The sequence below is a fragment of the Eumetopias jubatus genome, unplaced genomic scaffold (assembly GCF_037043125.1).
Source record: "Eumetopias jubatus isolate StellerSeaLion01/CBP00866 unplaced genomic scaffold, mEumJub1_p1.0 scaffold_6, whole genome shotgun sequence".
In the NCBI taxonomy this organism is placed as follows: Eukaryota; Metazoa; Chordata; class Mammalia; order Carnivora; family Otariidae; genus Eumetopias; species Eumetopias jubatus.
The window spans coordinates 12329022-12343506 of NW_028274812.1; the positions used below are offsets into that span (position 1 = coordinate 12329022).

General features: G+C 41.4%; 1 protein-coding gene across 1 annotated transcript in view; it reads left to right on the forward strand.

The window, feature by feature from the left end:
* The window catches only part of NOX3 (NADPH oxidase 3), a 55268-nt gene extending 42320 nt beyond the window's left edge, over window positions 1-12948 (forward strand). Inside the window, exons 12-13 of the mRNA XM_028103408.2 lie at window positions 2687-2811; window positions 12822-12948. Of these exons, the coding sequence (XP_027959209.1) occupies window positions 2687-2811; window positions 12822-12948 (252 nt within the window). The remainder of the gene's footprint in view (window positions 1-2686; window positions 2812-12821) is intronic.
* The last annotated feature ends 1537 nt before the right edge of the window (window positions 12949-14485 follow it).

Genomic DNA, 14485 nt, shown 5'->3' on the forward strand with positions numbered 1-14485 from the left:
AATACAAGTAAATTAAAATTGACATGTTCTTAAATTTTTGTCGTGACATGTTGAAACTCTTTAGATGCTTGAATTCCAGGAAACAAATAATTGGTGCATTCTGTCAGTGAGGAATCAAAAGCCTTTTTTGGAAATAGCCAATTGTTAAACTGAATTCAACAACCTCAAAGTGGCAGAATGACAAGAACAGAAGGGACAGATGGAAAAGGTATTATGAAGGGCAAATCAACAGGGTTTGGAGATTAATTGAACACTGGGCTGAGAAATATGGAACAAATATAATTCCAAATGTTTGAACATCACTGATTGGTAGCTCGACAGTACCACTAACATAAGTAGAAAGGGACCTTTCTTTCCTATTAAATAATGCCCAAACTTCTCCTCAAGGACTTTAAGGCCCTTCCTGACTGACGGCAACCAACTCTTGCAATTCCATCATGCTTCTGGTACTGGAGCCACCAGACAATGCCTTGTGTTTGCATGCCTCCATATCTTCCCTCTCTGTTCCATTTCCCTGACAGTCACTTAATGTCCTCTGTCCTCCCCACCGCCTAGGACATGCGATGGTTCTTTGAAGCCCTGGCCATCCCCAGTTCCCTTAGTCAAAAGTACTTGGGGCTTCAGCAGTGTAATTTGTCTACTTCTCCAGAGCACTTTGTTTCTATCTCCAGTAAAGAAGGATCCTGGTCTAACTTATGTTGTTGACGTCGTGCACGTGGGCTTCCCCTCGCTTGGATGACCAATTCCTCACAAAGCAAAGACCTTCTCTCTTTCTTTTTGTACTGCTCACTCATAGTACCCTGCCTGCTTATAGGAATCACTCAACAATTGTATGTGGAAAGAAGTTGAAGTCACACGTTATTTGAAGATTCATTTTGAGCTATGATGATCAATTTGAAGGAACAGAAAAAAATTTACGTAAATATATGCTTAGGGAGTTCAAGACCCAGGATTCTACTCCAGCAGGAAGATGAGGGTGTGGGGGAGAAAGTTAGTAGTCATCTTTGTAGACAATGCTCATTGGGACCATGAAAATGAAAGTTCTTTGGGGAGTCGTGGTCCAAAAAGGACTGGAGACTGGGAAGGCAGCTGCATTTTGAGACAGGAGAAGATCATAGGAAAACAAATCTAACATTTTGTCCTTGAATGAAAAGAAGAGTCAGAGAGAAGTGGAAGAAATGGGATTTTATAATGCATATAAAATCAAGGAGAAACAATGTTCAGCCATGTGGTTGGTGGAGAATCCAAGGAGAATAGGCCCGAGCTGGTCATTAACTTTGGCACTTAGTCAAAAGTAAATTGGCTGCCTCTGCCTTCTTCTTTGCCCACAGCTGAAACCAGCTGACTGTATGGCACCAGTCAATCCTACTGTTAAGCAAGAGGGCTGTGGGGCTGCAATAGTGCTGCTCTAGTCTGGAGGCTGACACAACTCTGACCTTGACTTCCAGTTCTGATAACAGGGCTTCTGCCACTTTTCAAGGCTCAATCCACAACTACTGCCTCAGTTCCTGTTCCTGAGCTCTTGTCTCCAACTTCATGCTTCCCTCTCGGTCTTGATAAACCTGCCCAAGAAGAGGATCCTGCCGTACTCTCACTGTTGGACTCTCCTGGAGTCCCCTGTTCCCAAACTCCATTCCGATAGGATCCCTGCCACCTGGGGTCGGGCCTGCCTGATGGCAACTTCCTGCAGCCCGGGCTTCTGTGATTCCACCACCGTCCACCCTCACCAGCTGGTCTGTTGGGGCCTTACTTGGGGTAAGGTTTGGCCCAGCAGGGTTGTGAGCCAAACTGGTCAGGAGCAAGATGAGTCAGAAGACATGAGCAAATGGAGCACCAAAGGGTGTGAAACACATGAACTCAAGAGGTGTGTGGGTCTCTGAGGGGTGAGCAAAGAAGACACAAATCCCAGGAGGTAAGAAGAAAGTAGCTACCAGGATTCGGCAACTTAAAACATCATCAGTAGGCAGTGCTATGCTCCAGGCTCTTATTTATCAGTCACTACTTACCTGATGCCTGGGTGCTTTTATATAATTTGAAAGTAAATTATTGGGCACGGAGCTCCAATCCTGCCCCTCTCTGTGCTTGGCCACCAGGTCTGTCTGCCAGGCTCCACCTCCTCCCAGCACTAGGAACCTTGGACAGTCCACTTCAAACCATTTCAACCCATTAGGTAGATCTGACTGTAAGAGCCAGACACTTCCTGAATGTTTCCTATCATTTTAATCTGGCAGTGCCCTTCTCAAATCCCTAAGGTTTAATATTAAGTGAGTGGGAACAGAGGCAGAGATTCATTTCTGAGCAGTTTGGTAGAAAAAAGGAAGTAGCTTAATGCTTACTGTCCCTTAACCATATTTACCATACTACTCTCATCCTTGTCAAGAAATTTCCTCCCAGGTTCATGTTACTGTACCTCACCCGGGCATACATCAAACCCTTTGTTTCAGTAGAAACCCTTTGCTTCTAGCCCAAGGTAGAATACAAAGATAAATGAGATGTGATGTCTATCCCAAAATGCAAAATCAGTGATTTCTGATACTAATGATAAGCGTCTCTAGCTGCATGAAGAAATTTTTTTGAGTATTCAATCTACAAATGAACATAATTACTTGATCTTTTATTTAGAAGCAGGTTCCTGTTGTGTGTTTTTTTTCCTAAATGTCACCTGATGCCACAATTTTTATTTTAGGCCGTTCACATTGCTTTACATTGGGATGAAAGTACTGACGTGATCACGGGGTTAAAGCAGAAAACGTTCTATGGAAGACCTAACTGGAGCAATGAGTTCCGGCAGATGGCCTACGCTCACCCCAGGTAAGGTGCTCTCTTTCCTCTGCCTGTGGGAGCCTCCCTGGAGGCTGCTGCTGAGGTGGAAAACTCTAGGGCACGAGCTGCTCAATGTGTAGTAGTGGGCACCTTGTTTAGGGAGAAAACATCGACCTTAGAAAGGGTGGTCATGGAGTTTTCCAGAAACCACAGACCTCTGCTTGACTGGCTTTCAACATCTGACAATTAGCAGTTGTGCTGAAATGTTTCACACTTAAATTCAGTAAGATGGTGTTTCTATTTTTTTTTTTAAAGATGGTATTTCTTAAACTACCCAGGTCTTGAAGAAATGTTCAGTGAACACAGCTGATCTTAACTTACCCAACTGGAGAATTCACTTTATGTCCAACTATAAACTGTATTTAGCATGTTCAGCAAAGCAGACAAAAATTGTTCTAAGACCAAGCAGAGATTTAATGTGGTGGCTAAAGACCCAGGATCTGGAGCCTGAGCACTTAGGTATAAATCCCAGCTCCACCATAACCACCTGCTTACTTTGGACAGGTTATGTACCCTGCCACTGACTTAGTCTCCTTCTCTATAAGCTGCACTTAATAATAGAAGGCTGTGCTTTCTAATTCTAGAAGTTACTGGCTATGTGACCTTAGACAGGGTAGCTTCTTTGAGCTTTTGGACCCCATTGTAGAAACATGAATGATACAATGCGGCCACGGTGTTGTTTTCATAATTCAAAAAATACATAGCTTGATAAAGTAAGTGCAAAGCCCTAATGCAAATATTTATCATTGTTATTCTATGTCCCCTAACACAGTCTCTGTTTTGAATCTCAGCATCTATGGCTCTTGAAAGTCAGTATGTCCTAATATTGTCCGTGTTTAAAGAATATTTTCCATATTTGAGGAAAGGCCACGGAAGTGAGGAAGTAGGCCACATAGATAACTGGGAAAGAGCAGAAGGACAGCATGTGCCAAGATCCTGGGGCAGCAGATACTGTTCCTGGCATGTTCCAGGAGGCCAGTGAGGTTGGAACAGAGTGGGTAAGAGGAAGAGGGGCAGAAGGCATATAGGAGAGATAACTGGGGGACTATTACAGACCATTATAAGGCTTTGGATTTTATTCTGAGAGAGGAAGCCATTCAAACTCAAAGGTTTGAACAGAAGAGTGACATGATCTGCCTTATGTTTAATGAGACCATCTCTGGCTGTTGTGAGGGAATAAATTATAAGTGCCCTAGGGCAGAAGTGAAGAGGCTAGGAGGAGGTAAACAGTGGTAGTGGTTTGAATTAGGAGCAGTGCAGGTAACTGAGAGGGAGTTGGATGCTGGTATTTTGTGAAGGTAGAGCTGACATGGCTTATTGATGGATTAGATGGCAGAATGGCGTGACCCGAGCTAGAATGGACTTACGCTTACTAATTTGGGGATGACTGGGAGAGCAGGTTTGCCAGCACAGGATATCAAGAGTTCGGTCTTTTGACATGTTTAGTTTGAGATGCCTGTTATACATCCAAGTGGAGATGTCAAGCAGACAGGTGAATATGAGTCAGGTGTCAGAGGCGTTCAGGCTGGAGATATACACGTGGAAGATGTTAGATGTGAACTGTACTAGAACCAGGAAACTGGATGAAATAGACAAAGAAGCCAATTCAGATGGACAGGAATTCAAAGGACCACCATATCCGGAGGAGAGGACAACACATTCTCTATTTGCAGGTCACAGAGTTTAATATAAATTACTCGTAGCTATCAGATTAATCATGTCATTTACATCTTCTACAGCCTGACCTTTCTTCTGTCCACTTTATTGGCACTGAACCACTAAGAGTAAATTAAAATCTACTAGGGTCTTTCTGACTCATTCCGTTTCCATCTGTCCCAGAAGTTCTGGTGCTGTTGCTTTGTGGTCTCCCATCAGGGTCATTCCCTTGCATGCTTTCTGATCTATGGGATACTCTTCTGGTGAATATTAATTAACTTTTGGTCAGTTTGGCTGCTCTTTTTTACATTTTTCTAATACTCTTTTTGTGCTCGAACTTTTCCATTTTCTTCTTTGTTAATCGTCACTAAATTTTTGAGACCTCCTTGGACCAGCTGTTTGAAGAAAGTATAGTGAGACGGGGAGTGTGGAAGGAGTGACCAAGTCCAAGGTTCATAATCTGTCCAATTCCAGCCCTGTGAGACCCCCAGCAAACCCTCTCTACCCGATGCTGTGGCAGCCTGCCTGAGAAACACCAGACCCAAACCGAGAGCGTTCACTGCAGAGGCTCTGGATTCCTGAGCACACCATGCCTGCATCTGCTCAGGAATGAATCCATTGGAAGCAGTGGGGACCTTCTCCTGACCTTGAATTGTCCTGAGAGTAAAGGATTTCCAACAAGAGAGGCCAAGAAAAGCTTAACCTTTAACTTCAGGGCTAAGGGAGGGAAGGAGTGGAGCAACTGCACAGTTGTTTTGTCCTCAGGCTCAGCCTCAGATGCCCTAGGAGAGCTGGATAAGCCCATGGCAAGTGGCCTTGGGACTCTCCAGGCACCACTTCTGAAACCTGCTGGCTCCACTTCGTTTCTTGCCTTGACTCTTGCTGACACTTGACCTGGAATCCAGTTCCAGTGTCCCATCTTCTCTCTAAATACGGTGCTTAGAACCCATCCCAGCTTCCAGAGCCTCAGAATCTGGTTCGCCTGTGCTACCTGCTCAACGTCCCATCCCAAATCCTAGAGCCCTAGCCTCCTCCGAGCCCTGAAGTCACCACCCTTCATCTCCTACCCATGGGGTACTTATCCAGGGGCAAAGACTGGATTATTTTATCTGCGAGTTCCTTAAAAAGATGGTGGGTGGAACACTAACAAAATGATACAAGCTCATATGTTACAACCACGACCAGGATTTTCTTTGTTGGTATGTTCTCCTTTTGGAAAAAAACATCTACTCATCTGATAAATGTTTTACACTTAGTTTTCAATTAAAGGATGAATGTTCCCACTTGCAGGCTTTTGACAGGGACACATACATCTTTACTCTGAGTTCTTATAGATAGGACCACTCTTTATTAGGATTGCCCTTTATTGACGAGTCACGTTATATTTGTTTATTTGTTACACATGAAGCTTGCAGCCCAGTGGGCAAGAAGGCCTTTCAAACCAAACCATTTAATTATCATCCTTCCCTCAGAAAGGGGTGAGCCAGAAACAGCACCAGGAGACCCGAGAGCAGAACTGAGTTTGCACTAACGCTGCCCAAGCAATTATGTCGGGTAGTGGCTGGGAAGCGAGTCTGTCCAAGCATGCGGGGAAAGAGGAGTAGGAAACGGTTTGAAGGCAGGAAAACCACATAGTTGTCACTTCTCTTGTTGCCCTTGTGAAGAGTGTGCTCATTCCTGTTCAGAAGCTGTAATCAAAGTTTAGTATGTAAATGTACTTAAAACCCAATTGAGATTTTCAGCACATTAGCTGATGGATGACTTCATCTCCCCCTGAGTAAAAGAGGCCCCCTAAGATTGTCACCAAATCAAGCCTCTACAGCATACTTCCTAGTCCCCAAATTTTTAAAATAACCTATTTGTTATAGCCTTAGACACTGGAACACAACTTGTTATATAGGTCCAACTATCGATGTAATTAATATAAGACACATGTAGGCAAAGATCAATGATCATTTCTTCCTTGGAATGCCAGATCCTGGGTAAGACAAGTCACCAGTAGACAGCTTAGCACCCCCCTTCCAAAAGACTTTTAAAATGACCTCCTTAAAATAATTTTGTTTTCTGCTGTGTAAAAGAAGATTTATGTTTAATGAAGCTTTTAATGAAGAAATCTCAGAAAGAGAATGCCAATAAAATCTAATTTTTAAACAAGAAAATCTAATTTTGAGAAGTATTTCAATATCCTGGCCTTTGTCCAGATATAAATGAAACACACAATCCAATTATTGTTCCGCACAAAGGACAGAGTAACATTAATTTTCCTCAAGACGGTTATTAAAGAGATAAACAGTATGTTTTTCCTTGATTATGTCAAGGATATGTTTGTTCCCAAGCCTACTTGGCTACTCTTACAAGACAGGTCTTTCCTGTCATTAGCTCATATCTTTTGGCAAAGATGGGTCAGAAAGAATTGGTGGGTTTGTTAGTGGCCTCAGAAAAGGTTCTTTGTTCTTGAGGGCCTTTGAAGTAGGCTCTCAACCATTTCTATTCATCAGCACGAAGCCAAGGATTCTTAGGGCTTACTCTTTTAAAAACATTTACCTGTTCCCTCAAAGCTGGAGTTTGTTCTTGTTCTAAGAAGAAGGAGTTAAATCAAAAGAATAAAGGGAAGAGAGGCAAAAATATTTTTTTTACAGAACATGAAAAACAGCACCAAAAATAAAGCTCGAAGGGAAGCAGATCAAAGAGAATAGTGCAAGCTCCAAAGGAACCAGAAAATTGCAAAAATAACAGTAGTAGAGAAACAAATTGATGGGCATCAAAATGAATACAAATAAGGAAAGGGGAGGAAAAAATTAAAAAGTGATCAAAGACTGAAAGTAGAAAAAGGGGAAAGTGTACTCTATTGTTTTTATTTGCAATTAATTTTTGTAATTTTATCAGCTGTATTACAAAACACAAGTATAGTTTTGAAAGAAGATCACCAACTAGTAAGTGAATATATAGAAAGTAAGCCTTTGATTGGCCCAAACTCACAGGCATGTGACATTCGCTGTACATTGCTCATGTTGGACAAGCCCAGAAAAGTAGTTCAAAACACAAAACAATGAAAACAATTCTCCCCACTAAAACACGGGAGGTTAATTAAATACAGGCATTGAGAGTCATGTCTTCCTAATCTATAGAAATGTGTATCTTTCACAAAAATGGAAGCTCTATTTCATTTTTTGTAAACGGTCTCGATTTGTTCCCAAGCTTTCACAAAATATTCGGAAAATCAGGGAATCATTTCCAAGAAGGTACACAGAATATTTGTCACATCCAGCTACTTTTTGGATACATACACATTGTGCATATACTCAACCGTCTGGATCTGCAGATTGGTTGTTTATTAATTAATTGAATAAAATGATTTTCCATAGGACTTCGGTCTTTGGTCTTAACACTTCACCAAGTATTCATCATTTGCCACTTTTGACTTAGCTGCTAATAACTTCCCCGTGCCATGTAGATGTAAAACTTTATGTAATTAATGACCATAAAAATTTTGAAGATTCGGCCATTTCTTCAAAACTTGAGTAGAAGTGTTTCTCTTATCTCGAAGAAACAAATAAAGACTTCAGAAGAGTACTACCATTTGTTAGAACTGTTCAATCCAACCCAACAAGGGAGAAAGGTGCCGACTTGATTGGGAACTTCTAATCCATATTGCAGGAATGTATTTTAGACCACCCATTGTTTTCAGAAATGTAAAAATACCTTTATACTAAATCGAGTAAATGTGTCCATCTGGAACCACATTTGCTTGTGTGCACACTCTCCAATTCTCATTTGTACATGCATATGTGCAAAATGTTTTTAAATTATATTTTTGAGAAATTCACATTCTGATGATAGCATACAGGGCCCTCTATCTAATAAGATATTCTTTACATTCGTTATGTGACTAAAGCGTTCAGAATACCTGAAGAAATAGACCTAAGTGGAAATCCCACACATGATAAATTATAGCTTTATGAGAAAAATAAAGCCACCATTAACTTATGACTGGGATAATGTTAGCATGTTTCAATAGTACCTTTCCACCAGAGGACATCCAGCTCTCCCTCCAGTTAGAGTCAGGTGAAGATTCAGTGAAAATTACTGGCTTTACTCTATTTTTGGTAGCAAAGATTAGGGAGGTTGGGTGAGCACAAGTGGATTTGTCATTATTCTGCTAAGTATCTTTGATGGTTTTACCTAGAAAATCATTAGATATGGCAACTATATTAGCATATTTCTGGATGAAGGTGTATACATTTCTGTGTTTTATCAGAGAGGGGAGGAGAGAAGATGGGCAGAAATGGCCCTACCATTCCCTGGCATCCAATGCTACAAGTCACCTACTTTCATTTCTCTCTTATTTCATTTTCTATTGGACCATGACCATCCTCAAAGACAGCAACTTTCTCTTTGCCCCCACGGAGCTGAGCACAGTGGCCAACATCAGCAAGTGAAGGGACCATGAGAAGGATGTGGAAGCTGGGACCAGGTTCCTAATTCTTCCCAAATAAAATGGAGTTGGTGGGAATAGCAAGTTATTCTCAGTGGTGAGCAAGCACTGTTAGGGGCTTTGTAGCTCCTAACGAACCACTGAGTAATTAGGATGCAGAGAAAAGTCACAGAGCAGGCTGCTACAAATCAACCGGGAGATGGGTTTAAAAAAAAAAAAAAAAAGCTGGCCAACACAATTATCGTCTGTGGTTGTGAAAAGAAGGTGTTGTACAAAATATAATTATATGATGAATCATTTGGAGGAATTTCTAATGAAAAACATTCATTAGGAAAGATTAACCAGAAGTTGTGTCCATTGTCTGATACCAAGTTTGTAGCCCTCCTTGTCTTCTTTCTAAGCCTCCATAAATCCACGGGAAGCTTCTGTTTATCGATTTTATTTGCAGAATGCACTCAGGGTATAAAGTAATTTGATTTTTTTTAAATGGGGTTTAGGGTCTGCCCCTACAGGGTTATAACTTACCAAGCATGAAAGCCAACACATAAAAACAAACATACAATTTAAAGAGAGAAGTGCTCAAGGCAGCAGAACCTGGGCATCCAGCAAGATGGTGGGATTACTCCTGGGCACACCCACTCTCCCATATCTCTGCTGAGCGGAAATCTCCTGGTGGGTGACATTTTGGATGCCTTTCATGCATGGCATTGCTGAAGTGTTTTGAAAAATGCATCAACCCTACAGAAAAGAGCACAATAGTTATTTAGCAAATAAGATGGGGAGCGGGAGGATTCTCTTTATTGTTTATCATAGCTAAAAATAATACTGCTAATGTTAAAACCATCTTTGCAGCTCCTGTAAAATTTGTCCTTTTCTCATCAAAGTCAGCAGCCCAGACTGATCGATGCCGCTAATGTTGTCCTGGATCCAAGTCCTCATTCATGTGCAAGCTCTGCAGCTTGCAGGCTGTATTCTAAAGAATAATGCCTCGTGTTTTTATACTTCTTTTACAGGGAATCTTTTTTTAATTCTAAGCAATCGTGGGTAATTAAACTTTATAGAAGAATTTTTTTTCTCTACCAACCCCATCAGGGTTCTGTTGCACTTGTCCGCTGCCTCATAAAAGAAAAAAAAAAATGCTGCCGCATCTGTGCCTTACCCACTTTGTGCAGATTTTCGGCTCTGTGAGTCACACAGTATGCATTCGTGACAAGAAATCTCCACACTTGAAACCACAAGTGCCAAGGAGGGTAAGCAAGGCAAGCGAGAGGCTGCCCTGTGCGGGGACAGGAAGGCACAGAGTGCTAGTGAAGGCAGATAATGAATGGCCTTTGTGAGACTTTTTGGCGACTGCATAATCATGACAGTTACATGAATCCAGCAAAGTGTGTACTTCGTTGTGCAGTGTAATAGTCACAATTTCAAAAGAGGCAGGGTTGCTGTGAACGGCTGGGGACACCAGTGGTTCACCTGGCCGCTAGCAGTCAGAACCCTTTGAAATGGAGTCTTAAAGGCAGAGCATCAAAGGGTATCCTCAGGACCCGCAAACAGTCACTACGACTGCAAACGAAAGGGCAACTCTAGCCTGTTGGGAATGGGCCAGTGGGCAATCTCTTTGGTGACACCTACGCGAATGGAAAAATATCACCACCCATATCGGCGTCTTTGAAAGCGGATGCAGGGATACCTCTGGGCCTCAGACACAAAGCCAAGCTGTGACTCTTTACTGGGAAGGGTTTTGCCTGACCCATCTATCATTCAAAATGTTTCACTCCAGAATTCAAATAGCCCAGTGCTGGAGTGCTGATCCAGGAGGACTGTCATCATCATTGGGTTAACAGCCCACGTCACATCTGTTCAGCTCCGTGGAGCAGACAGACATCTTGTGGGTCAGAGTGTAGGCTGTTCCTGAAGCTGGCCATGTGCCAAGCACAAGACAGAAGGCTATACCTGCAATGTCATGTCTAATCCTCTCAGAGGTCCTAGGAGCTAGGTCCTGTAATGCACCCCATTTCATAGATAAGGAAGCAGGGGGGCTTTGAGGAGATAATAAACATGCCCAAAGCCGCTCAGCAACAGAGGAGAAGAACCAACAGCATTCTTAATCAGTGCCTTCTATTTCCATAAACACCTTAAAATTGCTTCATTAAGTCATAAACTCGTATTTTTCAGTGGAAAATACTTTCAGAAAAGGCACTTTCTCGAATTTCGCCATGGGAATAATAGCTTCAAAAATAGTCCTTATATGTTTTAAGCATATTGTCATTTACAAATGAGTCCACTTGATAAATTCCTTTGAAGCTAGAGTTTGAAATATAATTGAACCATCAATTTCTACCATGGTTATTATGGTCCTGGAACACATAATTAAAATGTGGATTGACTACATGGCAGAGAACCATGTTAACATATAAGCTAAGAAGAACGAGGCTCTAGAGGAACTTCTCAACCACAGCCAGCTATCAAGGAGCAGAGATGCTGGGTGGGCTGGTCCTAGAGTCCCAGTAATTTCTCCAAGACAATGTTTCTCAAAGTGTGGCTTACAGGACCATGTGCTTCAATATCATCTGAGGTGGGGCGCCTGGGTGGCTCAGTTGGTTAGGCGACTGCCTTCAGCTCAGGTCATGATCCTGGAGTCCCAGGATCGAGTCCTGCATCGGGCTCCCTGCTCAGCAGGGAGTCTGCTTCTCCCTCTGACCCTCCCTCCTCTCATGTGCTCTCTCTCTCTCAAATAAATAAATAAAATATTTAAAAATATATATATATCATCTGAGGGACTTGCTAAAAATGCATTCCTGGGATTCAAGCCTGGGAATCTACGTTTTAACAATCTGCCTAGGTGATTTCATGTGCAGCAAAGTAGGAGGACTTGTGCTCTAGACTAGACTAATTCAACTTGTGCCAGAGATTGGAAAATGCTCTAAGGAATAGAACAGTACGAGACAAGGGAAGCATGGTCCGTAAGTCCCTGTAGAGACTGGCTGCGCCTGACTTCTGGAGACAACTTGAATCCTTGCACCAGTGTGTTATTTATATTTATTTATATAAGCAGAGCTGGCAGCTGTGGTCCCAAGGGACCTGAGCAGCCTGGGGACACTCACTATATGCTACAATACCTCTTCCACACAGTTTTCTGAAATGTCCTGACTAGAGAGGACAGTTTTCAGGTGACTCCTCTTTCAGTAATGTCTTTTTCCTTTCCAATTCTTTTTGACCTTCTTTGAAAACCAAAGGCATTCCAACAGGAAAAATAAACTAGCTGCTATCAATTTAGTATAAATTTTATTATCTATAAAAAGGCAGGGCTGAGCAAGATATTAATAAAAACTAACACTTTTTAAACCTTTTTGAAGGCATTATCTCATTTTGTTCTCAAGAAAACATTAGTCATTAGTCTCTTTTTGCACATGCAGAGATTGAGATCTTGCCCAAAATCTTGCAGATCATAATCAATGAAACCATTTATTCATTTATTCAACAAATGTGTATTTTTTACTGTGGCCAAGCACTATTCTGGGTTCTGGAATAGTGATGAGTAGAGCAGAACAGGAACCTCACATTCTAGTCACCAATCCAGGAGGACATGAATCAGGGTCACTGGACCAGAAATCCAAGTGCTATCACCTCTGTCATTGAAACTCCCTCCCCAGTCATCATGGCCCTGCTACCCTCGATCTCCTGGGCTCCACCTGCCTGTGTGTTTCCGGGTCTAACAAGACGCTGGGAACCTGTGTGGGAGCACGGCACTGAGAGTAGGAGAGAGAATCTAAGAAAAAGGAAGTGAGTGGAGAAAAATAAATTAAGTCACAACCCCAACCACTTCACTAATTTTATAACTCTGTCTTGGTTTCTGGCTAGCCTTGCTCCTGCATATAACACATTCTTTCCTTGTCTTATCCTACTGCAGCAGCAGCATTGGTGTGTTCTTCTGTGGACCCAAAGCTCTCTCAAAGACGCTTCAAAGGATGTGCCGCTTATATTCCTCAGCCGACCCCAGGGGGGTCCATTTTTACTACAACAAAGAAAGCTTCTAAACCTTGGAGAAAAAATTCCTTGTGTTATGTAAGTGGCTACAATCATGTAGGTCAGCAGTCAGGAAACGTTTCCCATAAAGGGCCATAGAATAATTATTTTAGGTTCTATGGACCGTATGATCTCAGTCACAACTACTCTACTCTACCGTTTTAATGCACCAAAGTAGCCACAAACAATAAATATGTCAAGGTATGGGCAGGGCTGTGTGCCAATGAAAATTTATTTATGGACGTTGAAATCATATTTCATATAATTTTGTCATGGAACATTCTTTTGATTTTGTTTCTAATGATTTAAAAATGTACAAGTCATTCTTAGCTCCTGGGCTATCCAAAAATCAGATGGTGGCCCAGATTTGGCCTGCAGGAGGTAGTTTGCTGACGCCTCATAGATGTCATTTTTCTCAAACTTATTTTCATGCTCAACAGTGAGCATCCAACATGGAGACTGATATGGCTGCCTGGCTCAGAGTCTCCTTTAGAAGTCATTTCAAATTTCATCACCCTCATGGCAGAGACATCTGCTTTCTATCCAAACCTGATCTTTTCTGCTTAAACTTAAGCTCCTTTGTGCTATCTTTTCATCCTCTATAGACCTGAGGAATCACCAATGGGGGTTATCTTTCAGAAAAATCCTTTATATCTTGAAAGTGATAAAATCATCTCTTACCTCTCTCTTTTCTAGTCCAAACAATACTAGATTCTTAACCTTTCAGCCTAGGATATATATTCTAGCCCTTCAATCATTCTTGTTGCTCTTCTTCAAATCCATTTCCATTTCTTCACATCTTTTTAAAATGTGTGGACTAAAATGAGACATAACATTCTAATAGACGCATGACTAGTATTGGGGAGAAAAGTGATTTTTTTGATATTGTGTGCCATGTTTTTCAATACAGCTAAACTCTATATTTGCCTCTCTTTCTTTCCTTCTTTCCACATCCCTTTTTACTCTTTTTTAATGCATGCTTTTTATTACTATCACATTTTCTTTTCTTTTTCTTTTTCTTCTTTTTTAGTAAGCTTTACGTCCATTGTGAGCCTTGAACTCACAACCTTAAAATCAAGAGTCACATGATCTACCAACTGAGCCGGCCAGGGGCCCCTACTATCACATTTTGATCTATGATCATCTTGACACTTATTCCCCAACTCAATTTCTGCCCCACAAATAGACTGGGACTGTTTAATTTTATACTCTCATTGAGCCCATCTTTTTTTTTTTTTTTTTTACCATCAGCTACTTGGTCCCCAGAAAGTTCCTAAGGTATTCCTCACATCTTATAGTTTTCTCTAATAGTATTGATCAATCTTTTAAAATTGTTCTTTCTAATATTTCAAGATTGTTTTGAAGTTCAGACCCAGATAATAATACTAGTATTTAGTTTCGTAATAGCCATAGATTTAATTAGTGATATCTCAAATCTTTTGTTTAGATCTTCAACCAGATTATTGAATCCAAAGAACTGCACCATGAATTCTTGCAACTACCTGTTAATATGAGTTCCCAGTCAGGAACAAGTTAATGATAACTAGC